This window comes from Pseudopodoces humilis, chromosome 13 (genome assembly GCF_049639895.1).
Source record: "Pseudopodoces humilis isolate 2021_Gansu_Grassland_sample_001 chromosome 13, ASM4963989v1, whole genome shotgun sequence".
Classification (NCBI taxonomy): domain Eukaryota; kingdom Metazoa; phylum Chordata; class Aves; order Passeriformes; family Paridae; genus Pseudopodoces; species Pseudopodoces humilis.
In genome coordinates this window covers 20844287-20871110 of record NC_142212.1, presented here as the reverse complement: position 1 = coordinate 20871110, position 26824 = coordinate 20844287, and the positions used below count along the sequence as shown (strand labels likewise).

General features: G+C 42.9%; 1 protein-coding gene across 8 annotated transcripts in view; it reads left to right on the top strand.

Moving 5' to 3' along the window:
• TMCC1 (transmembrane and coiled-coil domain family 1) overlaps positions 1-26824 on the top strand; it is a 77487-nt gene that overhangs the window by 13344 nt on the left and 37319 nt on the right. For 4 of the 8 annotated variants that reach the window (XM_014251761.2, XM_088061751.1, XM_014251759.2 and 1 more), the window contains exons 3-4: positions 1176-1232; positions 3841-4552. In XM_014251761.2, coding sequence (XP_014107236.1) covers positions 4007-4552 — 546 coding nt within the window. In that variant the 5' untranslated portion in view covers positions 1176-1232; positions 3841-4006. Of the gene's footprint in view, positions 1-1175; positions 1233-3598; positions 4553-19747; positions 19819-26824 lie in introns of those variants that run through there. The other 4 variants (XM_014251762.2, XM_088061752.1, XM_088061755.1 and 1 more) reach the window with 4 other exon arrangements.

Here is a 26824-nt window from a genome sequence, read left to right as displayed (position 1 = left end):
GGGGACAGTACAGGTAGTTTTGCTGATGACTCTGTGGCAGTTGTGGAACAACTTGAGCCAAAAGCACACAGGATCCGCAGGGACCTGTAGTGCTGTAGGTCATATCTCTGAAGACCTTGCTGACAAAAGCTTACAGTTACTATAAATAAAAAATAACATTAAAACTTTAAAAAAATATGAAAAATAGAGTGACTGAAGTTCTGTTAGTGACACGTCATGTGACCAGTACTTCACACATTATGCTTAGTTCTCCATTCGTGCTAGTATAGAAATGGAATTTCTTCTATATGAAGATCTTTTTGAAAAAATGTATTAATTCATTTTTTCTAAGTTCTTAATATTTGCTGTCATCACTTTCTTCATATTCTAGCATCCCACTTCAGTGGATCTGATCTTTCTTCCTCTCTTGCTGTCTTGGAGGTGGGAATCTGATGTGGAATAAAACAGTCAAAATGTGCCAGTTGTGCAGAGTTCTTGTAGTGTTCCTCTGAAGATAGTGTACTCCCTGTTTTGAAGAACTGGTTGAGTTAATTTGGAAAATTCTGGCTGTGTTTCAGACTGGTCTGTGAGGCTGGCTAGAGAAATGCGGTCACCGTGTCTGCTCTCAGCTGTCCTCCTGTCTCCTAGCCTTGTCTGACCTGGCCTTTGGTACACTTGTACGAGTGTACAGGCAGGAGCTGCCGAGGGACAGCCGCTGCCATGAGCTGTGGCAGCTGTGTCTGAGTGCTCACAGCATTTACCTCCTGTGAGGTGAATGCCAGGGAAATAAGAGCCAGCTGTTTGACCTGCGCTGGGAGTGTTGAATGACTAAACAGGAGAAGAAAATAAAATCTCTAAGGTGCAGACTGACCTTGCGTGCTGCATCCCTGGCATCTTCCTCTGCTTTCAGCATGACCTAGTGGCCATAAACCCCAAGAGAAAATACTCTTTCATGAGAACTTCTTGATTAACTCTACAAGATTCAGTTTCAACTTCAGTCATATTTGTATCCCTTTAGTTATTTGAAAGAGTTTGAAATAGGACAGCTTCCAAGGGTGCTTGCATTTCAATGAAAAAAAATTACAAAAAAAAAAAAAAAATACTGAAAGTTGGAATCATGCTCTTACTTTGCTGTTCACATATATATATTTCCTCCCATTTCCAGAATTGTATCTCATACCAAATTTCTTTTGCAGTTCTGTTCAGTGGAGGTACTGCTGTGGGTCAGCCATGCTAAAGGGCAAATGATGGAGGCAAGTACAAGTTTATCTTTCACTGTTATCTAATGTTGGTTTTGCCAGTTTTTCCTTTTGAACTGTTTTGTTTCCCAGGGCTCCTGGGAAATGTAGGACTGTATTAGAATATTCTGGGATGTAATAATGTTACAACATCTGCTCAGTTTGCTGTATACAGAATTGTGAATTTTGTTCCTGATCTAGTATATTCTTGTACAAATAAGAAATGTATGTTTTTGAACTATAAAGTATTCTTTCCTCCCACTAACAGAATATAAAGATGGTTATAAGTAGAGAAAACAACAAAAGTTGAATCCTAATGCAAATAAGTGTGCTAATTAATTCTGAATAATCACAGTTCTTCACACTTAAGAGTATTTTTTTTTTCCCAAAAGTAGATACTAGAACAGGTAAACAGTTGTAAGGCTCTTCATACCAGATGTGTAATTTGCAAATCTCATTTCAGGCTCACAACAGACTGACCCTGTGGAAATAGAAATAGGGATGACTACAGAGCTCTCATTAGGAGCCTCTCAGAGGCCATATAATTTCAGAAATCTGTCCCAGGATACACAGGGGTGGCCATGCCGTGTTTGTGAGCTCACTGTGGGATGGTTTGTAAATTGACATAGGGTTAATTTAAGCAGGGTAGTTTTTTCTAGCAAATAATCCATGGAAGTCTAGTTAGATTCAAGTGGTGTTCTTTAAGACCAACAACATTACCAGTGATAATGTGGATAGAGAGCATGCAGGAGAGCAAAGAGCTCCTGGCTGGAGAGTATACTGGTCTTCTTAGATAATAACTGCAGTTCTTCAGTGAGTCCTGACTGAAAATAAACACTGAGTGAATTAGCCAAAATGAAAAAGGCGGTTATGGGTCAGCTGTCAGGTTTGTATTTTATATGCCAAATAGTTTTGGGACTCTTGCTTTTTTAGATGGTGAGTTTTGTTCACTGAACCATCTGGTCTGTTGGTTAAAAATGAGCATCTAATTTTGCGATTTTTTGTCCCAAAACATAAATTGTGTGGAGACCTGTAGTCTAACTTTCTGTAAAACCTGTTACCTGAGGGAGGAAAAAAAAAAACATTAAGAAAGAACAAGCTTAAAAGCCAAAGCATACTACAAGACATAAAGGCACTTGAATTCATTTAAGAAAGTGTTGAGTATATGTCGTTGGCACATCTTTTTTTCTTCCACCACACAATTGCTGCATGAATGTAGGTAAATATATTTTTCTTGGATGTAGTTTATTCATTTGCATTTAATGTGTTACTGCTTAAACTGGCCAGTACATTTAGACTCAATGCTTGTAGCATCTTCAAAGTACTGAGATAAAATCCTGCATGATTTCAGTGTTCTGCTTTCTCTAAGTACTGAGTTTCTTCTTGCCTCCAACTGATAGCAGTGGCACTTGAAAAAAAGAGAGAGATGGGCGGCTCTTCTGCTATTTTTGGATGGCAGTTTGGAAAGCATTCTGGAATATCTGTTTAACCCATTGTGTTAGGCTTCAGATGTACAAATTTGAGAGTACTCCAGTTGTAAACTTAATGCATTATGTTTCTGCAGCTGTTTTAGCATAGAAATGAACACTCTCAAATCCCAAATATGCTGAGTTTCAAGTAATTATTTTCTAAAGCATAAACTGCTTTCTGCCAAGATTGAGGTAGACTTCTGTGAACTGGTTTTTGTATTTATAGAAGCCTAATCAAAGTTTTCTCCTGCAGAAAACATTGGTCAGCTTCTGAGCATGTGATCTCATGGTGCTGATGTAAAACTCTTTCAGTTATTGTGTCCTTCCTTCCTCCCTCCCTCCCTTCCTTCCCTGTATCTTTGCTGACCTTCTCCCATAGTGGTTGCACTGTTGTATAATCCAGGCCTGCCTGAGGCCAGGGAATGACTCGTGTTGAGCTCTCCAAGAACAGCTGTGCAGTTCCTGTGCCAGAGGCTGAACTGCACATACCTGCTGCTGATCCCTTGCAGATTGGTTGCTTAACCTACTTTTCAAAAGGCATTCTTGTTTCCTCTGAGAGCTATGGACAAGAGTTTGCCAATTGAAAGCATTTCACTTGCCTGTTCTTGCTTGAAGACGGATTTTCACATCTAGTTTCCAGTGCCATCATGGATGCTGGCTGTAATAAACCATTTCTCACTATTTGGAAATTAATAACTCATTTGGAACTGTTCTGGTTGTTTGCATGTATTAAATGTTGTTAAGTTAGGGTCTTTGTATCAGATCTTTGTCAAAGAGCAAAATTAATTCTGCCAAAGTGACTAACGTGCTCTTCAGAAGTTTAACCTCATATTCTATTAGATGTTATTATGGGCTCGTTCTAAATAAACAAAACCTCACTGATTTGTCCTTGCTTCTCCCCCTTTTGAACAGTTTTTGCCTTTCTTGCTTTCCTGCACCCTCTGTGCTGGGCTTCTCCCCCCAGGCAATGAGTGACTTGCCTCACACAAGCTTCGGCTTCAGCCTACAGCCTAGATGCAACTAATGCCACCTGGAGGGGTGCTCCAAGGACTGATACATTTTATTTTGTTAACAGCATGTTTTGAGCTTTGGATTTTTAACCCACACTTGCTGCATGGATGTATAATAATGACTACTCTTTTGTTTAACATTAGATAAGCATGAGATCACCGTGGCACAGCTGCATGTGTAGTCATTCTTGAAGCAATTACACACCTAATTGGCTGGCAATCTTGGCATTTTCAAAATAAACACAAGCCTTTTAAAGAAAGGGGACGTATTTATGTATGAATAGTCAAATAAACTTGTTGGGTGTCATCAATGGAGCCGTCTGGCACTGAACAGTTGTCTGATGACCCTGATCCTGGAGGCAAATCCCAAGATCAAGAGACCAAAAAACAACATGAATCAGAGCAAAAATTATCAAAAATAACGCATAATGCTTTGGAGAACATTAATGTCATTGGTCAAGGCTTGAAGCACCTGTTCCAGCATCAGCGCAGGAGGTCGTCTGTTTCTCCACACGATGTCCAGCAAGCTCAGGCTGAGCTGGAGCCTGACCTGGATTTGGAAAGCCAAAGCGTCTGTGCTGAAATTGATGGTGTCTCCACCCACCCCACAGCTCTGAACCGGGTGCTTCAGCAGATCAGAGTGCCTCCCAAAATGAAGAGAGGGACCAGCCTGCACAGCAGGTGGGGCAAGGGAGATGCCCCGAAAGGAAGCCCGCAGATCAACAGAAGGTCTGCTCAGGATATTCAATCGGGACGGCCCAGATCATCATCCACTACGGATGCTCCCACAAACTTGTCTGTGATGGAGATTGCTTCTTCTATCTATGTAGGTGGAGAGGAGGCCGCAGCAGCTGCAGTAAGTTACTCAGATTTATCTTTGATCTTTATCATCTCCTTGTATGTTTTCTTAAGCCCTTTGAAATCTTGTTTTGAAAAGCAGATTTCTTTCAGCAAATTCAAATGGTGATGTATTCAAAAGCTTCTTCAGTGGTGAAGCGAAGAGCTTAAAAGATGCAAGCATTAGTCATTTTCTCACATGGCAGGTGGCTGATTTTATATGTATTTGATCAGTGAAATGAGAGCTACGTTTGAAACACGTTAGATTGTTTGGATGGCACACCACAGTCAAACAAGGAGTGATAGGCTGAGTAGCAGCCAGAGTAGTCCTCCTTGGCAACTGTTAACTAACTAGCTCCTGCAACTAAACCTTCCATTTACCTAGGTGGCTTTTTTAATTCCTCTCCCATTTTCTTGTGTATTTTATAAAAGTGAAAAATTCCAGTTTGAGTGGACAGTGCTGTTGGTCTTTTATGCTGTGAGAGGCTCTGGGAACATGGCCTGCAGCCTGCACAACTGTCCAGTCCCTCAGTGCTGTGTTGCCTGTATGTGGTTTAGGTCAGCCTGGCTGCTCTGCTGATGAGGGATCACCCCTTCAGTTTGTCCTGCCTGTGTGGGAAAAGCATTCACTGAAATGACAGTCTCCGTTCTGTGACATGTTCTTGCAAAGTTGTGCGTATCAGTTTATTGATGATATCAAGAAGCAGTGTTTGTCTTACCATTTCTCCCCCTTCACAGATCAATTTAGTTGAAGTGTTCTTGGAGTTTGATGGGGTTTTTTTGTTTGCTTTTTGAAAGACTAGCTTTCTGATTAGCTAATTTTAGCTTGCTCAGGACACTGGTTCAGAGGGTCCCCTGAAAAACAGCCCTTAATAACAAAGGGGTCTATGAAGGCTGGATATACTTTAAGAAGTTGTTTCCTCTTGAAAAAAGCATTAAAGGAGTCTTCCTGGAGCTGTATCTGAAGCTTTTGCTTCTTGCCAACTGTTAAAACAACAGGGATAGTGATGAAGTAGTTGTGAAAAGCGTGCACTCTCCTGGCCTGGGTAACTTTGCAGTTAGTCAAGCCATTGAGAGTCCTCAGAACTCATAATAGCTTCAGGTTTATTTGTGAACTGCCTCTCTCTTAATTGTGAGTGAACTTGCGATCTTTGTTTCAGGAGAATTTTAGGGAAAATAGTTTTTTGATTTTGCACTCAAATCCAGCAATAGGAGTTTATAAAGCAAGGTCTGTTTTATTGATTTAAAACTGTAGTCCCTTTTCTTCGTGTATGAGCAGGGAGACTGAACAGGCCTAAGCATATTAGATAAATAATATGGGAATATGAGGAAAGGCCTGGACTGAACTGTCTTTTCTCCCAACTATGCAGCTTGTCTGATGAAATGTTTGCCCGCATTGGTGGTTTCCAAAGTGGAGTGTGTATAGGACAGCCCACTGGAGTGCAGGAAGGAAATACTTTTTGGTTTGTTTTATCTTTCTTTTCCTTTACAGTTTCTGTGTATGTTTTAAAATAAGCATATTGTATTAGTTGAGTAGTACATATATATAGTTTATAAATAAGCATATGTGTATTGGGAGTCCATGCTTTAAAGTTTTGTACTGATTCAGCGTGCGAAGTTTGGAAACCACTGGGATCACTTGGCAGGAGTGACAGGAAAAATGAGGACTGTTAATCTGATAGCATTCTGCTACAGCATCTTGTGTATGATGTCTCTTGTGTGAGAACAAATTTAGGAGTCTGTTTTTGGCAGATAAGGGCCTGTGATTAGGTGAAGCAGCCACTTGGACCCTGCAGCTGCCATTTCTCTGGAGCAGCATGTGGTACAGGGGAGTGGCTGGGAATGGGGGTCCCTAGCCTCATCAGGCAGTCACCCCAGTGGGGAACCATCCTCGGTGCTGTGGCCTGAGGGAGAGGGGCTGCGCGGGCTTTCTCCCCTCCGTGTTGGAGAGAGGAGGACCGGAATCTGAAAGAGGAAAACAAAATGAGGGAGGAAAGGCCACCTTTGGGGGCTAAACCATCAGAGACCTCCATGACCTGTTGACCCTTGGTAGAGTTTAGTGAATTTCCAGCTGCATTTTAATATTTGCACCATCTTGTGACAGACAATAACAATGTATACTGTAGGTCTAAAGTTGCATGCCCAAGGAAATATGCTATGGAGAATGAGACCTATAATGAGAAGGAGATGAGAGTGTCAGTCTCTTGTACAGAAATCACATTGCATGTATCTGTTTTCTGTTGCTACCTTTTGTCTTTTAGCAGGTAGACTAGTAGGAGAGGGAAGAAAGATGGACGGGAGAGTTGGATTCTTTCTTTTTCTGGCAAATTTTGGCAGGTCTGGGTGGTGTACCCCATTTTCTCTTCTAAGAGCATGTAGCAGCACTACCTCACAGTGTGGCACAAGGATTGGAAGAGTTATTTGGTAGTTTAGTGCCACCTTGCAAAAATGGGGATCTCTATCCCCTCACACCTCCAAGAGCCAGGAAGGTTAAGACTGCTGCAATATTGCTTTGCAATCTGCATAACATTGGGAGCTGTAAAAATCACTTGAACTACCCTTGACTTAATTTGCACAGGAAACACAAAGTAAAAATTGGAAAATACAAATATTGGTTTCTTTTCACGGAGAGCGACAGAACGTTGTCTGATATTCCATGAAAAGCACAGTGTGTGTTTATGTATTAACATAATATCGGTTATGCTGTTATTTCAGTCTGAGATGTACTGTCTTGGCTATGGCATGTGTCTGTACATACTAGGTTTAAAGTATGTTGATGCCACTCAAAGTTACAAATTAATGGGAGACAACTTGCAGGTTAAATGCAGATGATTGTACCGCTTTAAATAATATATATCAGCTTTTACTGAATTTTCAGTTTAGAGATGTAATGTGTTTGTAAATTAGCTCCAAGTAAATTTTTAATCACTGATACGATTATTAGCAGAGCTTCTTGGTTTGTGATTTGGTGAAATCAGTAAAGCATAATGCAGTCATTTAGTAAATCACCCTTGTAACAGATGTCAGTGTTGTTTCTTTTGGAGAAGCCAGCTTACCATTCAGGCTGCCACACTGCTGGAATTTATGGCTATAAATTAATGAGTTGTTAGATTGCAAAAACTAACTCTTCATTCAATAATTTTTATTGGAAAATTAGTTACAACACACTTCAAATGAGAATCAGTAAGGAGACAGGAAAAATCTGAAACCATTAGAACAAACTTAAAGTTTGGTGTAAATTCAAACTTTAAACACTGTCTTTAAGTTATGAGGTATCTGAAGTTGTTTCACACAGTCTTACTTTAACACTACATTATCCTATTTTATTTTACCTCACTGAGATGAGACTAGATTACATAACGAAGCTGAAGAAAAAGAAGTAATTTATTTAAAGTGTCTGGCAGATAATGCTCAGTCATCAAAGTCCTCTGGAGCCCTGGGTTCTACCAAGCCTGTGTGGATTGTCTCTGCATCTAACTTCCACTTAATTTTTTTGTTGTTTCGTGCTCACTTTCTTAACACTTTGCCTATTTGTCTCCTTCAGCTTTTTGTGATGTTATCTTTTAAATAAATTCTTGACCTTTTCCTTGTAATAAAACCATACCAATTTCACTTCCTTGGATTCAGTGTTAGCTGCTGACAGTGAAGCTACACTGACTCACCTTCCCTCAGCAGGAAGTATTTACTTCAAAATTATTTAAGAATTTCATAAATCCATCTATAATTAGAAGAATTATCGCTGAGCTACAGCATTGATCCATCTGTTGTGAACATATGGACTACACAAGTTACAAGGAACACAGAAACACATGAAGAATGGAAAAGTTGTGATTTAATAATGGTAAGAACTACATAACATAGGATTTGTAGTCAAGCAATATAACTGTTTTCTGATTCCTGTCTTCTGTCATTGTTTGCTTTTCTGGTACCTCCCCCTGTTGTAACACAGCTTGTTCCTGTTGGTGTTGGATGTGTGCCAGTGGTTCTGGGGCTCCTCTGCTCTGTCAGGTGGCAGGTGTTGAACTGCACTGGGATGTGCCCATGCCTTGATGTCACCTGTGTCGCTGTGTTGGCACTGCTGTTGTGGCAGGAATTCCTGCTCTTTCTGTCTTTGTCTTTCTGTCTTTCTGTCTTTCTGTCTTTCTGTCTTTCTGTCTTTCTGTCTTTCTGTCTTTCTGTCTTTCTGTCTTTCTGTCTTTCTGTCTTTCTGTCTTTCTGTCTTTCTGTCTTTCTGTCTTTCTGTCTGTCTGTCTGTCTGTCTGTCTGTCTGTCTGTCTGTCTGTCTGTCTTTCTGTCTTTCTGTCTTTCTGTCTTTCTGTCTTTCTGTCTTTCTGTCTTTCTGTCTTTCTGTCTTTCTGTCTTTCTGTCTTTCTGTCTTTCTGTCTTTCTGTCTTTCTGTCTTTCTGTCTTTCTGTCTTTCTGTCTTTCTGTCTTTCTGTCTTTCTGTCTTTCTGTCTTTCTTTCTGCCTTCCTGTCTGTCTTTCTTTCTCCCAGTATTCAGATTTATGACACTTAGGAAGAGTAATTAACATTTTCTTTGCTTCACATGCTCTGTACCTGCTCACTAGAACGTTAAGTGGGAGATGATGGGCTCAGTCAGGGAGCTTCAGGCGCTGCACACCCTTGTGTGCCATGCACCCTTACTGCTTGTAAGATTTGACTGTGACTGCAGAAGGTTTTGCTGTGAGTAGATGTAGGAACTCAGCAGCCTTGGATTGCTGAGAAATTAACCTTCAGTTATATTTTATCAGAGGCTTATTTTATCAGAGCATTATTCTGTATGCTTTTGTGGGCTGCTGTGAAATTGTCAGTGCTTCTTACTGGAATTACAGGAGCATTACCTGTTGCAGAACTGTTTTGTCAGGCATGGATGAGCAGGAGCCCACATGCTTTGGTCTAGCTTACTACTGAACCTATTAAACACATCCAGACTATTTCCATATCTTCCATGTTTTGTGGAGTCAAGCCCTGAGCTTCATCCTTCTGTGCAAGGCTGATTGGAGTTTCTGTTTGATGCTACCTAGATAAATGCTGTATAGAACTTGGCTAAAGCTTGTGATTTATTTGCTCGTTGAGTTGGTCCTACTCAATGCTGTTACATTTTATTTTTAACAGTAGGTGCTGTGTCTGAACAGTTTGAAAAAGGAAAAAAAAACCCTTATCAGCCTGGCCATGTTCAAGAGAGTGATGGATTGGCAATTAAGGGGAAAAAAAAAGAAAAAAGTAAGAGACACTTATGGAAGTAAAGGCTGCTAGAAGCTGATGAGAATTCTTTCTCCTGGCCAATAACTGGCCATTTCTGAAAATTGGCAGTATTTTTGTCTATTGAAAGGTGAGATCAACCTGTGAACACCACCTTTTAAAAACTTAAGCCAGTTTTCTGGGAATTTATGGCTTCTCTTCGTTTCCATCTTTGAAAGGTAACGGAGCTGCAGCTGGCTCCCGTCTCACCTCTCCCCACACAGGCCATGCGGCCCGGGCAGGGGATGGAGCCTGCGGAGCTCCCCCCGAGTCCAGGGGAAGGGGATGGAGCCTGCGGAGCTCCCCCCGGTTCCCGGGCAGGGGATGGAGCCTGCGGAGCTTCCCCCGGTTCCAGGGGAAGGGGATGGAGCCTGCGGAGCTTCCCCCGGTTCCAGGGGAAGGGGATGGAGCCTGCGGAGCTTCCCCCGATTCCAGGGGAAGGGGATGGAGCCTGCGGAGCTCCCCCCGGTTCCAGGGGAAGGGGATGGAGCCTGTGGAGCTTCCCCCAGGCCCGGCCCGGGGCCGGGCTGTGCTGCAGCCTCCCGGGAAGCCTCCCTCCAGTGGGGTGGCTGAAGCTTTTCCCAGGGTGGCCCCGGCCTGGGTGCTGCTGAGCTGAAATCTGGGACCATGAATACCTGTTACAATTTGAGCCAGATTTTAACACTTCCCCTACCTAGATGAAACCTGCAGATCTAATCTTTTTTCTAGAGAGAAGAAAGCGAGAGTGATCAACATGTAAAGAGACAACATAAACTATTAAAGCCAGTGAAAGAAGAAATTAAGCTTCAGATAGGGAGAGGAGATGCTTTTATAAGCTGAAATACTCTTTTGTTAAAGCTATGAAGATGAACAATAATGATTTGAAAAAACTCCTTTAATTCAGAAAATAAGTATTTTAGGGAGAATGAAGTATTTCAAAGTGTAGATTTAAGCAAAAGTAATCCACTGATAATGCTGAGCAGATAGTGAAGTAGTTGTGATCTCATGAAATGCTGGAACAAAGAAAGAAAAGTGAGAGTTGTTGAAGACTTGTGGCCCTCCAGAGAAAAAAAGAAAAAACTTCTGTTCCCAGAGATGACCACACAGACAGATGAAGAAAACTATTCCTTTGAGTAACTCATTTTTAAAATAACACTCTTTGAGTTCATGGTCCATGAACACACTTAAGAGTGGTGTGAAATAGAAAGAGAGCCTGATGGCAAAGTTTTCAAGGCAGCTGGCATCAGGGGAATGAAAATCCATTTAAAAATTGTTTTCTTTTAGAAAACTTTCCATAGAATAACAAAAGAAAACTCATTTTCTTTATAAAGACCGATGGAAAGGCTATAGCAAAGTTGAGACTGCTTTAACCACCAAGTTTTGTCTCTATGTTGTCAGTTAGACAAGAGAATAGTTGGGTAGTGGGGAGAAAGAGTTTCTGGAGGTTTTATTCTGGTTTCTTATCCTTGTAGTTTTGTTCATCAACTTTCTTTATTCCTTTTAAACTTTAAGCCTGTTTTTCTCTTTTCCTAATCCGTATCTCACAGCAAAAAATGAGTAAGTTTTCTATTGATTTTTTAACTAGTGCTTTAAAACCACGACAAAGAGGTAAATTGCTAAAGTGCAAAAGGAAATTTTGTAATTAAATTTCTTGGTATACTAAGAAACTCAGTCTCCCACCATGGGGCACCTGTGGAAAGGCAGGGCTCAGATGCAGGGGAGCTGGGTTCTCCAGCCTGCTCCTCAGAGTCTCCTTTCTGCCTGCATCACATGCAGAGTGCTGTGTGCAAGGAAAAGTTGCTAAACAAATATTAGTTTTTCTTGCCTTTGTTCTGTCTTGGACTGTTTTAACATCTGAAAGCTCCTATCCCATCACCATTCTTTCACCGCTTTTTTTCCTGGTGTCTTTGTTCCAGCTATATGAACCAGATGGAAGTCATCTTTTCCTATGTGCTGTGCACCATTTTGTCATTTATGTTGTATTTTTAAAAACAGCTGTAGTCAATGTGTGTTTTTCACTCCTGAACCAGAGTTTCTGGCATGTCTTCTTAGGTCTTACTCTTCCTTTTTCAGGAGCTTCATCTTTCCCCAGCCTCCTTATTTCACATGGCACGGTCAGTTTCCAGCTGTCTACTGATTAGATACACCTACACTTGCCTTTTCATGTCTATAACCCCATTACACACACACCCTCCCCCACTAGCTTAGGAGGGTGATCTCCTCAAAGTGTTGTATTGTTAACTGAAGTGGGGGTTGGGTTGGCTAGGTGTTGGTATTTTTTTCCCCTGCCCATGTTTTATATGTGGATGCTGCAAAGTTTTGGAGACAGGAGTCTTTATTTCTTGTCTGTTCTGCAAAGCCCCTGGGCCAAGGTTGCAGCCTGGGTGCTGGGGCTAGGCTGGAGTGTTACTGCAGTGTCACTGGGGCTCACAGAGGCAACAGAGCTGCCTGCTCAGGCTGTTCAGAGAATTTAGAGGTTCTCTTAGCATACAACAAAAGCATAATACAATCTCTTCTTTAAGCACTGGTTTATGTGAAGAGCGAGGTTAAGCCTGGAGCAGCTGTCAGTTTAGCAAGGGCTGCAATAGTCCCTCTCAGTTAAAGGTGGAAAACTCTGGTGCTGTTGTAACTGCCTGTACGTGGATTGATACTGTGTTAACTCACTCATGTTTGTATGGTTCTGCAGAATAATGAGCTTTGGATGAGCCTGATTCTGGGGTGATGAGGTCCTCCACTCTCAGTGGGAATGAAGGACATTGAGTACTTTGTGGCATAAGGGAGAGTAAGTTCTTAATAATCCTCTGCACACAAAATGTTTTTAGTTCACAGTATTGTTCCATTCCCTGTTTTCTCAATTTGTTGCTGAAATAGAAGGGCAAAATGTTATCCCAAAGCAACATATCAGATTTTTCTGAATATCTCATTTACATATATTTGCATGTGTAATAATCCTGCCACATGTTAGGTTTTGTATAGAAGCTGAGAAATGAGATTGTCATAGTATTGAAAGTATAATAGTTGGAATCTTACTAAGATACTTCAGTTGGGCTTTTATTTCAAGCAGTCTAAATATTTTTGCATAAATCTTTTCTTGTAGAGGCAACCCACTGAGCTGAGAAAATCAGGACTGTAGTTGTTTGAAAATGATTGAGTCTGCACAAACCTCATTTTGGTCTTATGTACTTACAGAGCTTTTTGTGGGGTAATTAATTTTGTGTAACAACCAGAACGATATTGATCTTTGAGAGACAGGAAGTTACTGGTACTTTGGTGAGCAGTTGTGTCCAGATGAACTTGTATCCATGCCTGTGACCCACACGCAGGAGCAGGCATCTGGCCTCGTGGAACCTCATTTATTGGGATTCTTACTGCTGAGGTCCCTGTATCGTTTGCTGTCACCAGGGCATGACACCAGGGTTGGTGTTGGAGCATGGCTGTAGTGAGGTCAGGTCATTCAGTTCAGGTTCTGGAGGGAATTGGCTTGGAATGTTTGGTGAAAGCCCTTGGCTGACACCTTCTGGCATCACTGAGAAGACAGACCAACTTGGATTAACTTAGCATGAAGTTGTTTGGTGGATTTGCACCTTTTGGCCTCCATAGGCCCAGACATTTTCAGGTTGCCGTTTGCTTGTCTTAGGGCTCCAGGAATGATGAGAGAGAGGATTTACTGTTCTGCAGTGGGATTCTCATAGAACAACTTTTCAAGGCTCCACTCATGTCAGTCCTACTGTATCCTGGCACAGCTTCACGTGTCCTCATCCACTTGTCAGTTTTGACAATAAGTTTTCATAAATATTTCAAATATTTTTGGATTCTGGTTATTAATCCGTATTAAAATCTATATTCTGTTAATGTCCACATTTTAGAAAATGACTACATATACTTTTGGCATGAGTTACAGTCTTCAGCTTGCAACTGCATCAATATTTTCCAGATGATGTCGATCCCATGTGTATCAAAAAACAACCATCAATAAGCTTGCTTTTCTTAATTACTTACAGTGACTCCTTCCAAGTGCTCACACTGGTCTGCATACTGCATGATAACATAAGCAAGACAGTAAGGTGCCATCCTTTCAGTATACCTAGCACAGTTGTGAAAGAATGAACAGTTTCTCTCCAACTGTAAATAGTCTTAGTGGTAACTTATTTGCCAGAAACTTTATGCAAATTGCTCTGTCCTAAACACCATGCAATACACCTGGGACAACCACCTGTGAAAGGGCAAAATATAGAGTTTTTATAACATTAAAACCATGTGGAAAGTCTGCTGTGCCTATGAACAGTATATCTTGGATCTCTGAAAGATGACTTTGTCTTTAACCCATTTCCCCCAAGCAATCTGAGCACCATATAGTGTTGGCTCTCCCGTTCAACTTATATTGGTGGTGTGCATTTGCTAATTTTTTTTTTTTGTAACAGATTGAAGTAAAACATTTTGTAGTTTTGGCTGTAAGGGACTAGAAATACTAAAAATTATTCCATGTTCAGCATATGCAACTGAATCATGTTCAACCAGCACTAACTTGCACAGTTCCTATGAAGGGATAATTTAATTTTAGTATAACTGAAATCTGAAGGGTCTCATCACTATTAGTCCAGATCTAGTTTTTTTACAGAAGGAAAAGTATTACTGGTGTTAAAATGTTCTACACACACTTCTTATTTTATAATCCCTTCCCCTCACTCAGGTTACACTCACCCTTCCAGCATTCCCCAGGTCCTACAGTTAGTGATGTTGCTCTGGGCAGGGTGGAGGTGTTAACACCTCAAGCTGTAAACAACTGGAGTCCTTCTCTGGGAGGTTACTTGGTTGCTCACTTATAAGGCTAAAAATGTAACCTTCTGTAGGCAGTGCTGTTAAAACTCAGTGCTACATCTTCTGCGGACCTGATGGAGCAAGCTCTGGAGATAGGTGCATGCTGCAGCAGGTAACAGAGCCACTGCAGATGTGTCACCAATGTTTTTGACTGGTCCCCATCTTCCACCGTAGAATACCATCCAAGATCATCCCCAAATCCCTCTTAGGACTCGTGTAAATTTCAATAAAACTGTGATTTTGAGCCATTGGGAAAGAGGCCGAAACATTTTTATCCCTACTGTCTTTACCTGCGGGGATGTCACCAAAGTCAATGCTTTGTTTGCCTGTTCACTATACCAACATTATGATAGTTACTGTGCTAATATCAAATTCCATGGCAACTCAAAAACATTTTAAGTAATTTCTAATTGTAGATTTGACTGTGATATATATCTTAGTTGTCATCCTTTTTGCAAAGTTGTCATGAGTGCTTTCTGAAACAGTTATGTAGAAATTCTAAGTGTAATTTAGTTGGAAATTAATGTTAAAATAATAAAACTTTTCCTTTGCAGTAGCCCATTTAGGAAGAGGGTGGCAGAGAGGAAAGACATTGAGTGGACCATGACAGTCTGCCAGGGTGCTAGGATTAGGCAGGGTTGTGGCACCACTGGGTGTGTTTATCTGCCTTGTGCAGTTTGCCAGTGGAAGGCCTGAATAAAAGAGCTAATCTAATCTCCTAGTTCCAAATGGTGTGCAGGAAGGAAGGATATTTTACTGGGGCATGTTCAAATATTTTACAACTGTGGGAATGCTGTGACTTTTCTCATGAGAAGTGGAAATCTGCAGTATTCGTGCAGCAAACTGGTGCTGGCCAAGAACAGAAATATGGTCCCTGAAAAAACTGAAGTAATTTTTACTCTAAGCAGTGTTATGTCCATGTCCCACTTTTTGCCAGCACTGAATCTGGGCTGAACAGGTGCGTCTTACCCAAAGTAAGACTGCCTAAACTAAAGCAGATGTGGAGGCCTGGGTTAGCCGTGTTCAGGAGCAAGAGGGGCTTGGTTGCTGCACCTGTCAGCAGCCAAGGTGCTGCAGTAGGGGATGTAGGCTTCTCTCAATCAACTTCATTTATGAACTTGATGAGAATTTTCTTAGAAGGACATGGCATCTTTTAAATATGTGAGTTTTTGGTGATCCTTAAATGTGAAGGGCTTTGATAGACCCCAAACCTGGAAGAGTTCATGGTCAGGTTACATGAGGCTTAGAGCAACCTGGTCTAGTGGAAGGTGTCCGCGCCCAGAGCAGCGGGATGGAGTGAGATGTTCTGTGCAGTGCCCTCGCAGTCAGTGACAGGAGCAGGTGCTGGGGTGTTCTGGCGGAGGTGGAGGTGTGGCACCAGCGCGGTTCTTGGCCGCAGTTTCTGCCCGGGACTGGGCGAGGCAGTTCAGGACCCAGGGGAAGCGAACTTGGGGGGAACTCACACCCTGCTGGATACAGAGACCTGTGGTTCACTGTCATCAATCCACAGCACTGAGGTGTCTCCAAGTGTTTCATTTTGAAATGTATATAAAATAAGCTGAAAAGGTTGATCCTGAGAATGTGTAGGTTTTAAGACATGAAATTTTAATCTTCCAAACGCTCTGCAGTAAGAAAATATCTCTCCTGTTGGTTATCTCAAAAGGCCCCTCTGTAAAGGGTTATCAGGAAGATGCCTTCCTGTTCATTTACATGTGTCAAGCATTGATGTAACATTCATACAAACATATTTCTTCTAGCTTTATATGGTGCTAAAAACTGTGTATTTGATTTACAAGTAAAAAGCTGTAGAAGATCTCCATGAGAGGGATATTAAAACAAGTAAGTCTATTCTTACTGAGCATTTTTAAAAAGAAAATGTTACAAGGTACAGAAGATTCATAAGAACACAAAACACAATTAGAATTAAAGGACATCAACCAGAGGCACTAGTTTGTTATGTCAAGTTAATTTTAAATTTGAAAATAAAATTTGGTGCCTTTTACTGAAATCTTTATTTTCTCCATCATGTTCCTGAATAAAACCAGAAGAATTCACCAATTAAGCTATTACACAGGAATGAATTGCTATAGGAAGGTAAAAAAAATTAAAAAAATAAAAAAAATTGACAATAGCCCAGCAACAGGAGACTAAGGCAAAGAGCTTCATGTGTTCAGAGCAGAAGCCATTAATTAACTGTGAAGATCATAAACATTAGTTTGGAAATGCTGAATGTGAGGCCTTGGCTCCAGGGACAAAAGAGAATGTTGCTATCATCAATTTTACTAATGTGGCAGTCCCATCTCAGTCTGATGTGGATTATATCCCAGCCAAGCTGGCTCCATTCCTTATCTGTATCTCTCTGACCCAGACTCTGAGCCACAGGAACCTGGTGGGGAAGGGAGAGCTGAGTGTCTCTGGAGGAAATGAGGTACCCTGTGTCCCAGGTGCAGGACAGTGGAGGTACCAGGTAGTCCTCAGGATCTTGGGCACCAAGGCCAGCAGGTGCAAGGCTGATTGCCCAGAGCCATTGGTATCTGCTGTCAGGCAGCATGGAAGCAGGGAGGTTTGGATGCAGCAGATAAGGTGGCATGGTCAACTGGCTGTCCTGGCTGCCCAGGCTCCAGCCTTTTACTCCAGTGCTGTGGTGGACTCCTGTGCTGCATCATGACTGACTGCATGTGTGCACACTCTCACAATCTCACACACTCCTACACTCACACTCTCATTCTCATCTTACACACACTTGCCCTGTTGCTTTCTGCAGCAGTAGGCATGTGAGCTTTCCTAGCACACAGGCTGTTCAAGGTGGTGGTATGGATTTTCTGCAGTAGGAATTGAACGGTGTGCATGAGGCTTCTGAATATAGCCAAACGGTAGAACAAGAAGTGCTGACCCAGTTCAGGGAGGAGGAGGATGCAGCTGCTAGATGCAGAATTGAGCATCTGGTGTCTCCTCTGCCAGTACAAGGAGGTGCTTCTAGTGTCCCAGTCCCTTTACTTTTCTGTGTGGTCAGCTCTCTGTGGTAATCACAAAACTGAGGCCTGCTAACAGAAAATAATGTACTGTCTATATATTTCAAAAAAGGAGAACATTTTGAAAAGGAGTCCAAGTTCTGGCAGGGAATACTTCCCCTCTACAGAACTTATGTGCATTCAATACCCCTGAGTTACCCCTGATGGGGCAAAATGCTACTGAATCCTGCTCTCATTTCACAGCTGGGATTTTGGTGCTGAAGAATGCATCTATTGATGCATCACTTTTGAATGACACTTATAAAATAAACACCTCTGTTTAATCTTCTTGTAACTTTCCTTTCAAGGTCTATTTAAAGAACCACACTGACCCTTCTCATAACCTTCCATGGCCCAACTGCAAATGTCTCCTCTATCTCTGGTGTCCGGATCACCTGATTACTTTAAAAATAGTCTAGAAACATTTTCCTTAACAAGGCAAATATTCTCGCCTAAGGCACCTTCTTTTTTTCTACAAGGTTATGCAATCATGCATGGCAGTAACTTGTACTTGCCTAGTACCTGCCATTGGGAGGGATTTTGTATGGAGTCAATACACAACTGACTTCTAACAGCCAAGTATACACCATAACCCTACATACTGTGCTATCTGGGGCCTCAGATTTGTCATAGCTGGAGCATGGAATGGGATCCCTTTTAGCCACTGTGCCAGTACTTGCTACCCAGTGAAGCTAAGGCCTGAGGAGAGTGCGAGTGAGCAGCACAGTCCTGGACAATCCAGCACTGTTGCTGAGTCAAGACTCATCAGGGACATGCTCTGGCATGGGAGCTGTTCCCTATCCAGTAACTTTGCTGATAGTTATTGAGAAACTATTTTCCTATGTAGGTAAGGCCATGTGCCAAAGTGTTCAATGCCGTGGCCATTTCAGTATAGAGCAAAAAGGAAGCCCTTCCTATTGCATGCAGGAGCCAATTACAAAATGAGTTGGAAATAAAATCCTATGAAATCCAAAACCAAAATGCTGAAACAGAACTACTTCAGAAACAGACTTGTTTCCAGGTATTTTGAGCTCCTCATTGTGTTTGGAGTTTTCAGTTTACCTCGTATGTGTATGAACATCCTGGCAGATCCCTGAGCCCATGCGTTGAGAGCCGGCCCCTCTGCACAGCACAGGCTGGCACTGTGTGTATCTATCCTGCCTGCTGGACTCATGCAGCCCCTCGGAGCATTGCTGCCAAGCGAGGTTAGAGTCCTGCTGTTCTGCAAGATTGTACTGTCTCTCACTCACCAGTGCTGTGAGTGGAGAAGGAACACTTTAAGGATCTGAAAGCCGCTCTTGTGACATTTGAAGCACTGAAAGTGCACCTGTTTTACCACACATCTTTATTGCACATTAATGGCAGGGAGAGGTAAATACTTTCTTGAATTATTTTCTAGCGATTGCAGCGGGGTCTTCTGTGCTGATTCCCGGGGCAGAATTGGCACTCCCGTGCCACAGTGTGCGAAGGCAGCGGGAGCTGCGCGGGGCCCGAGTCCGGGGGGCTCGGCGGGAGCGCTGGGACGGGGCCGCCTTCGGGGACGGGGGCGCCGGGGGTAGCGCAGCGGTCGCCAGAGCCCCGCAGGGCCGGGCCGGGCGGTGCCGGAGCGGTGCCGGGACAGTGCCGGGGCGGTGCCGGGGCGGTACCGGGGCGGAGTCGGGGCGGTGCCGGAGCGGTGCCGGGGCGGTGCCGGAGCGGTGCCGGGGCGGTGCCGGGGCGGTGCCGGGGCGGTGCCGGGGCGGTGCCGGGGCGGCGGTGCCGGGGCGGTGCCGGGGCGGTGCCGGAGCGGTGCCGGGGCGGTGCCGGGGCGGTGCCGGAGCGGTGCCGGAGCGGTGCCGGGGCGGTGCCGGGGCGGTGCCGGGGCGGTGCCGGGGCGGTGCCGGAGCGGTGCCGGGGCGGTGCCGGGGCGGTGCCGGAGCGGTGCCGGGGCGGTGCCGGGCGGTGCCTGTGACCGCCCCCCGCAGCGGCAGGCGGGGGCGCCGCGCCCCGCCCTGCCTTCCTCTGCCTTGCCCTACCCTGACCTACCGCGTCCTTTCCTGTACGGCCCGGCCCGGCTCAGCGCCGGGCTCCTCGGGGCAGCGCTGGGCCAGGACGCGGTGCCGGCCCCGGCGCCCGAGGATGCGCAGCCCCCGCTGGGCGCCGCCGGCTGCCGCCCCTCGGCCGGCGCGCCCCGCGCTGCCCGGGTCCGCGGCGGACCATGGTGCAGCGCTTCAGCCTGCGCAGGCAGCTCTCGAAGGTGGGTACGAGCCGCGGGTCCCGGCAGAGCCGCGCCCGGGCCGGGAGCCTTTGTTCGCGCCGGCACGGACACAAAGGCTCGGGCTGATACCGCAGCCGTGCCGGTTGTGGCGATCAGCGCAGCCCGGGAGGGGCCGGCGGCACTAACGGGTGTGCCCGAGAGGTGCCCGGGACAGCGCTCACACGTCTGCTTTGTCCTGGGCAGAAGGTCCTTAACGGGGTGACACACCTGCACGGACGGGTGTGTGCCCTGCCCTGTGCATGCTCAACAGCCCTCAGTGGCAACACGGCCTTCAGAACAAAGGAGTTGCCGTATACAGGTTTTGCTGTTTAATAATTGAAAGTGTTCAAATTTGTTTCAGGAAACTGCCTTAAGAGAAACAGTAGTTAATCGCTGTAGTCTTGCGGTTTGTCACTGAATCAATACAATGTGTGTAGTTGGAAAAACATTTGGAAAAATCCATCCTTGAGTAAAAAAAAGCGAGTCTGTGTAGGACACTGCAGGTACAAACGGTTCTAGAGATGCCAACACAGCCCTCTTGTATATCGTTTGTACACCATTCTCAGTGAGCAGACTTGACTCTGGATGTAGGAGTTACAGTATTGGACTCTTAAAAGGCAAGCTGAATTTTCAGTTTACATTTAAGCTCTTCTCCTCCCACCCCTGTGTGTGTATTTGTAAATGTTTTAAAATGCAGTCATCAGAATTCTAAAATGCTGTCATCAGCATTTAAAATAGGTCAGAATTCACATCCTGCAAACTGTCTTGGGAAAAGCTACAGCTTTGCAATAATGTGGTATCTTTCTAATTAATTTATAATTTTTTTTTTAGTATCTCCTCATCTTAAAGAAATTGATGTGGCCATTTCAGGGAAAAGTGAAACTTGCATATTTTTAGGGTTTGCCTTGTTATGTGTCAAGCTATGTCTGCAAGCAGTATAAGTCTCCACAGACACTCTGGAGTTTAATCTTCCCCTCAAAAGAGACTTGATCTAGTTAGTAAGGAACTTTGTATCTAAGCTTTATTTATGTAGGGCAGCCAGAATAGTTTAAAATGAACTCATTTGGATAACTTCATTTGAATCCTTGTTTTTCTAGGTGGGCAGGGTGATTTGGAAAAATGTTTGTACAGATTTTTTACTATAGGAGAACTGTTTTCAATTTGTTTTTCTGGTTCTCTCCATTTTTGTTTTGTCTGACACAATTGTGTCTTGCACTGCGTTAGCTCTGATTGTGTCAAACCTACTTTAAACAGTTGTCTGGCCCCAATGTATTCTTAACTTCTGTGTTTTAATTGTTAAAGTTGCATGACTCTTATAGTATGGTGAACTGAAGGAGAAAATGAGAGCTTGGTCTCTGTTTACCAAGATAAAAAGTATAGTTGTATGAACAGTTGGAAGAGATTATGTTTATCTCAGTTTGGATGTAGGATGAAGACTGGATCTCCCTGTCTCCTTGACACACTTTAGATGGGACTGAGAAGTTCCTGTGTGTTGGAGTCCTTGGCAGAAGAGAGGCAAATGGTGATACAAAGCACCTTTCATCTGCTGGAAGGAAAGCATAGAAAATATGTATAATTTTGCTGATAGCTTTATCAGCTGGCAATGACTGCCAGACTGCAATACCAACTTTATTGGTGTTTCTTGTGTGAAAATCTTGGTTCTTTTATGGATGCCAACTTAGACATCAGAGTTGGAAAATCCTTTTGTAGGACCTGGAGCACCTGCTCCCGGAGCGTGTCCACTTCTTGTGTGAAATTGGACATTATTACGTGGTGTGCCTGTGCTATGCAGCTGCAAGGCCAAGATTGCAGTTTCTAACCCCATTTAATGGTGGAGTTTTCAAATAGAATGAGACTGTGAAGATCTGAGAGCTGCGAACTGAAAAATGCTGCCACCAGTTCTTATAAAACTTGAGCAAAGAAAAAGTAGGACTTCATGCAGGAAGGAGAAATATGGCTTCATGATTCAGGCTTTAACCTTCAATAGCTGGTTTTCCATGGGGCTATTTGCACTGCATGGCTGCCATCAAATCATTTCAGCTTTCCCAGTCTCCATCTTCCTTCTGTGAATGACGTTAATGCCTTCCTCTTAATTACATAATGGCTATCCAGTTTTAAAATACTATTCTGGAGAGGGCTATATAAGCACTTAACTGTATCTTAATTCATGAAATGTTTACATTTGATAACCACTTTGTATCAGGAATTTCAGAAAGTTTTTACACAGACCTATCTTCAAGTATTACTTCTTATTTCCCATATGCCAAACCACTGCTTATTATTTGTGGGTTATTGCTTAAGTTCTGTGTTAGTTTGCCATCTTAAATGTCTGTATGTCTTAAGAATTTGAGTCATCAATTATTGCACCTTTACTGTTAAGACGTAAAGGCAAAATACTCGATGGGGTTTTTTTGGGTGGTTTAACAAATGTCTTCGTCTGGCCAAATTTGGTTTGTTCACTTTGTCATCCTCTGGTTCTGTGGAAGGTATCCATGCCTTTTTTTTTTTTTTTTTAAATTCCTCCTTAAGAAGCCAAAGTGTTTTCAAAGTATTTTGGTTCAAACTGCTCTCTATCTCCTACTGTTTGGAAGTCCTTGGAGGCCCTGCAGTTATTGTTTCCCAAGATTTCAAGAAGTGCTGTTGCTGATGTGTTGCATTTGGAAAAATTCCTTATTGCTGGGGTGATAGTACAAAACTGTATCCATCTGTTATGCAACTTGAATTTGTTCAGATGTTTTAGCTGGGTTTATGAGAAAAAGAATAATGGAGACAAATTGAACTGTATTTGAGGATGTTTTTCTGGGTTATCATGCATCCCCTTTTTCAAAAGGTACTCCTTTCCTGGGAAAGATTCCAGTGAGCCAAGTAAAGTCCAATTTAAAGAAAGAAAAATCCAGGAAAGGCAATTTTTGTGAACTGTGATTGATGCTCCATTCATTTAACCAGCACATTAAAATATTCATAATTTCAGGCCAAACTCTTTTGCTCTCAAGTGCAGTCTGGATTTATCAGCATCTAAACTGTCTCTCTGTTGCCACAGGTGTCTGGGGAGCTTCTTTATGGGAGAGGAACTTCAGTGTGTTATGTTGAAATAGCCTGGGAATAGCTGAACTAAAAGAAGCTCACCTGTGTGAGGATGACAGGGGGTGACTGTGTTTGACAGCGCAGGCTGCATTTCTCCTTGTCACTGACACAGTAAAAAAGCCTGCAGTGTTGCCTCAGCTTTCTCAGGTCTCTTACCTATTGAGTTGCTTCTAGTCTCTGGCAGATGCAACAGGATAGAATGTATTTGTTCCCTACCGAGTAGTAGCTCTCATGGAGTTCTCTGTAAAACTGTCTTTAGAGCCGATACCTGCTGTAGCATGGCTACACTTAACAGTGGGGAAAAGTTGAAATAAGAGGAAGATTTGGAAATTTGATGCATTTCAACCTGATTCTCGTGTTTAACAGAGCTGCAGGCACACAGTTTCCCTGTGGCTCTTCAAGTTTGCCCTGTTCATGGAACTGGAGTGGCATTGTTGTGCCCATGGCTGAGCAAGGCCAGTGGGGTAGCTTGATGTAATGGGACCTTCTGAGAGCTGCAAGGACACATTTGTTACCACATTGGTAGCTCAGTGGATTACGTTTAAATTAACCTTTTTCTCTTGATAGATGTGTTGCAATTTACTGCTGGGGGCATTTGATAGAAGGTTGCTCACTTTCACTGCAGCCTTTGTGGTGTGCTGCAATTCTGTCCCAGGCACACCTCACCATAACTCAGGTGTGTGTCTTCCCCTGGGTCGTGCAGGGGATTAACTTCTCACAATCAATTCAAGGGCAATTATTCAGAAATTTCCTGTTGCTTCTAAGGGGAAGATACCATTAGGTTTGCTCATGTTGTCTGTTTGAGTGCCCTGTTATAGACAAGCCAACTGGAGCATCGCAGTGTGCTGCCCCTCATGTTACTTGGGTTTGAATGTGTTCTTGCAGGTATTTTGCATGGTGTACAGGGCAAAAGGCTTGTTTACACAAAGCTGAGAGGTGGCAACATGCAAACAGGTCTCTAAGCATTGTTGGTCATGCTGATGTGGAATGAGTGACTAGAAATGCTGTGAACTTTTGTAGGCATAGTGGGTTCTCAAGAAGCTTCCACTGCATCATCTTACTTAGAGGAATGTGTGGGAAAATGTTACAGAGATACTACATTCATCTTATGAAAGGAAAATGAGCTTCTGTGGACAAGTTGGAATATCAGGTTTCCTGAAGAGTTTGTTCTGTGTCAGTGTAACAGCTCCATGAATGCCATGATAGTATAGTGAGGAAGTAAAATAGACTTGAAGCGTCTTTTACATTTGTAGTTAACAGGGTCTGTAAAACTCTGTTTGCAGAGATGTTAGAGATAGGATTTGGGAACTTCTTTGTGGAGAAAGCATTACTAATAATCCAGACAATCAGCCCTATCCACATTCAGCAAATTGCATGTAACGGCTCATTGCCAAATAGACTTATGATGTAAAAGGCTGTAAACACAGACTATAAAGGAATGCAGCTTACATAAATCCGTATTTCCTTGTAATAATGAAATTCTGCAGCTTATGGCAGTTTACAGGAGATCATCATACTTCATAATAGGTGCTTACATGTGGCTGGATGGCAATAACAATTGGAATTTCCTCCCATCAGGGATCAAGAGAAGCATTACAAGTGTTGGTATCTTTACTCTGAATTAGTTATCTTTAGGGGTCCTTTATAGAGTTTTTGGCTTGTGTAGAATTTGCCCCTTTCCCCTCAATTCCTTGTGACAAACCAGCTGGCTTTTTCCTCAGCCACTGTTTCTTCAGGGGCAGAGAAGAGTTTGCTCTTGTTTTGCAAGTCTTTCTGTTCTGGATGTGACAGTCAGTGATAAAGATGCAAACTAGGTCCTTTCCAGAAGGGACAGGAAAGCCCTTATGCTGGAGGAGGGCCTTGGAAGTTCAGGGGAAATTGAATAATGGGCTCAAGAGGAGTTAGTTCTCCACATTTACATGATACCCAGTTTGGGACTCTTGGGACAAAGAATGCGATGATGGCCTCCAAAATAATTTTTATCAGAGATTAATTGTAAACAGTTGTTTTTAAGCAGAGAAGAGGATGAGGTTTCATTCACAGAATTCTGGTTGTCCAGAGATGGGATTCACCTGTCCTTTCAATCATATTTGCTTAGTGTTCCCAAAAGGGGAGGGAGCTGACTTGCTCACCTTACAGCAACCTATTCCTATGGACAGGAAAAGTAAAGGAGCATGATGTTTTTTTGGTTTTGGGTGGTCGGTTGGTTTTGTTGTTGTTGGTTTTGTTTGTTTTGGTTTTTTCTTAACTTGAGACATAATTTGAAACTCCCTGAGATCAACTGGTATTTGAATATGGTGTTCAGCATAGAAAACATTCCTTTCTTGAGTTTTCAGCTTTAAGACAATTTAAAATAGGAATAATTGCTAAGGAAGCAGGGTTCTTGTCCTTCAAAGATTTGCTGTGAAGGTTTTAGTATGCATGAAATAGAAAATTGTATTTGGATTTGAAATATGAGTGGTAAAATACTTTAGCGTCATATTTTAAGTGCTGTTGTTTGAGCTTTGTGGTAGGGCATTCAAAGAACACTCACTTAGCAATAAAGGAATCAAAGATCATCAGAATGCAAACTGAAGTTTTTCTACAAGAGGGGTTTTGTTGAGTTTTTTTCCCTGGAGTGCCCTTGGTAAATGTTGAACTGCAGAAAAATATTTTCTCTGTGTTATCTGTACATTTTGTAGTCTTAACTCTTGGAAGCCTGTGAACACTGAAGTCATGTTTGGAAAGTTTGTAACTAGTAAAAGTCTCCATTCTAGAATCACTAACTTCTCATAAAGAAAAGAAAATTTGAAGGAGTGCTTCAGTTAGCACAGGATGGCCTTTGTGCCAGCACAGGCTATGCTTGTTCAGGCATGCCTGCCTCAGATGTGCACTGAGACCCACTGCCTACACTGTGGTGTGAGAGGTCCCAGGGTCTTGTTGATAGTGAACAAAAACTTACAGGGGAAAGAAATATTTCTATTGTCAGAAATAAATTATTTCAGCCTGCTGACACTGGCAACAGGTGCAGAGGAAATGAAGAATTTCAGATTAATGGGGAGGTGGTGTTTCACTGGAGCCTGAACTGCAGAGCATGTGCAATATAGGTGCAGAACTGCTGCCCAAAGGTCATCAGTGTGTGGAACTACTGTATTGGAGTGGGACTAAAGTTTGTTTTCTGCCCACCAAAAAGAATATAGGATTTTACTAATTTGCCTGAAAAGTAAAGAGGAAGACGAAATGCCAACAGAGAGCAAAAACAGCTAAAGACCGATCAAAGAAGTCACTGTGTTGTCAATTTAAATAATTGAGTGGCGAACTGCCGGGGTAGGAGTTCTCCCTAGCCACTGCAGTTCAGTCACAGTGCATGGTAGTGTGGGTGAATCTCCTGTTTTTCCAAACCCAGATAAGGAGTCCCTGGATAGGTGTTCTCCTACAACACTGCATGGAATACTATCAGGACTTGGGCACCACAGAGCTCCGTGGCCTCAGTGCTGCAGGTTTCTCCAAGTGAATGCCTGTGGTGTGGCTGGCTAGCAAAACCAGAAAGCTGGTTGCTGCAGGTTTTTGGTTTCAGAACTCATCAGCTGTTTTTCACACTGAATTATGAACATCTTATGATTATGAAACATTTGCTTTAAAGGGAAATCCCTCCCATGTAGAGAGTGTGGTTGTCAGACATTGGTTTGGAGGGACACTTGTTCTTCCCTTACAAATGTTCTCAAAACCATTGAGATGTGTTGCATTTTTCTAGTTCTTCACACTTAAGTACTTAATTTCTACATAGTCTTCAAGAGTTTTCTTATGTAAAATACTATGAGAATGCCTTCATTCATTGTGTGGGGAAAACTGTGGATAACTGTGAGAGACAATATGTCAGCTTTAGCATTGCACTGACAGCCTGTGCCAGTGAGTTTATCATCCCTCTGTATTGATGGAGGCA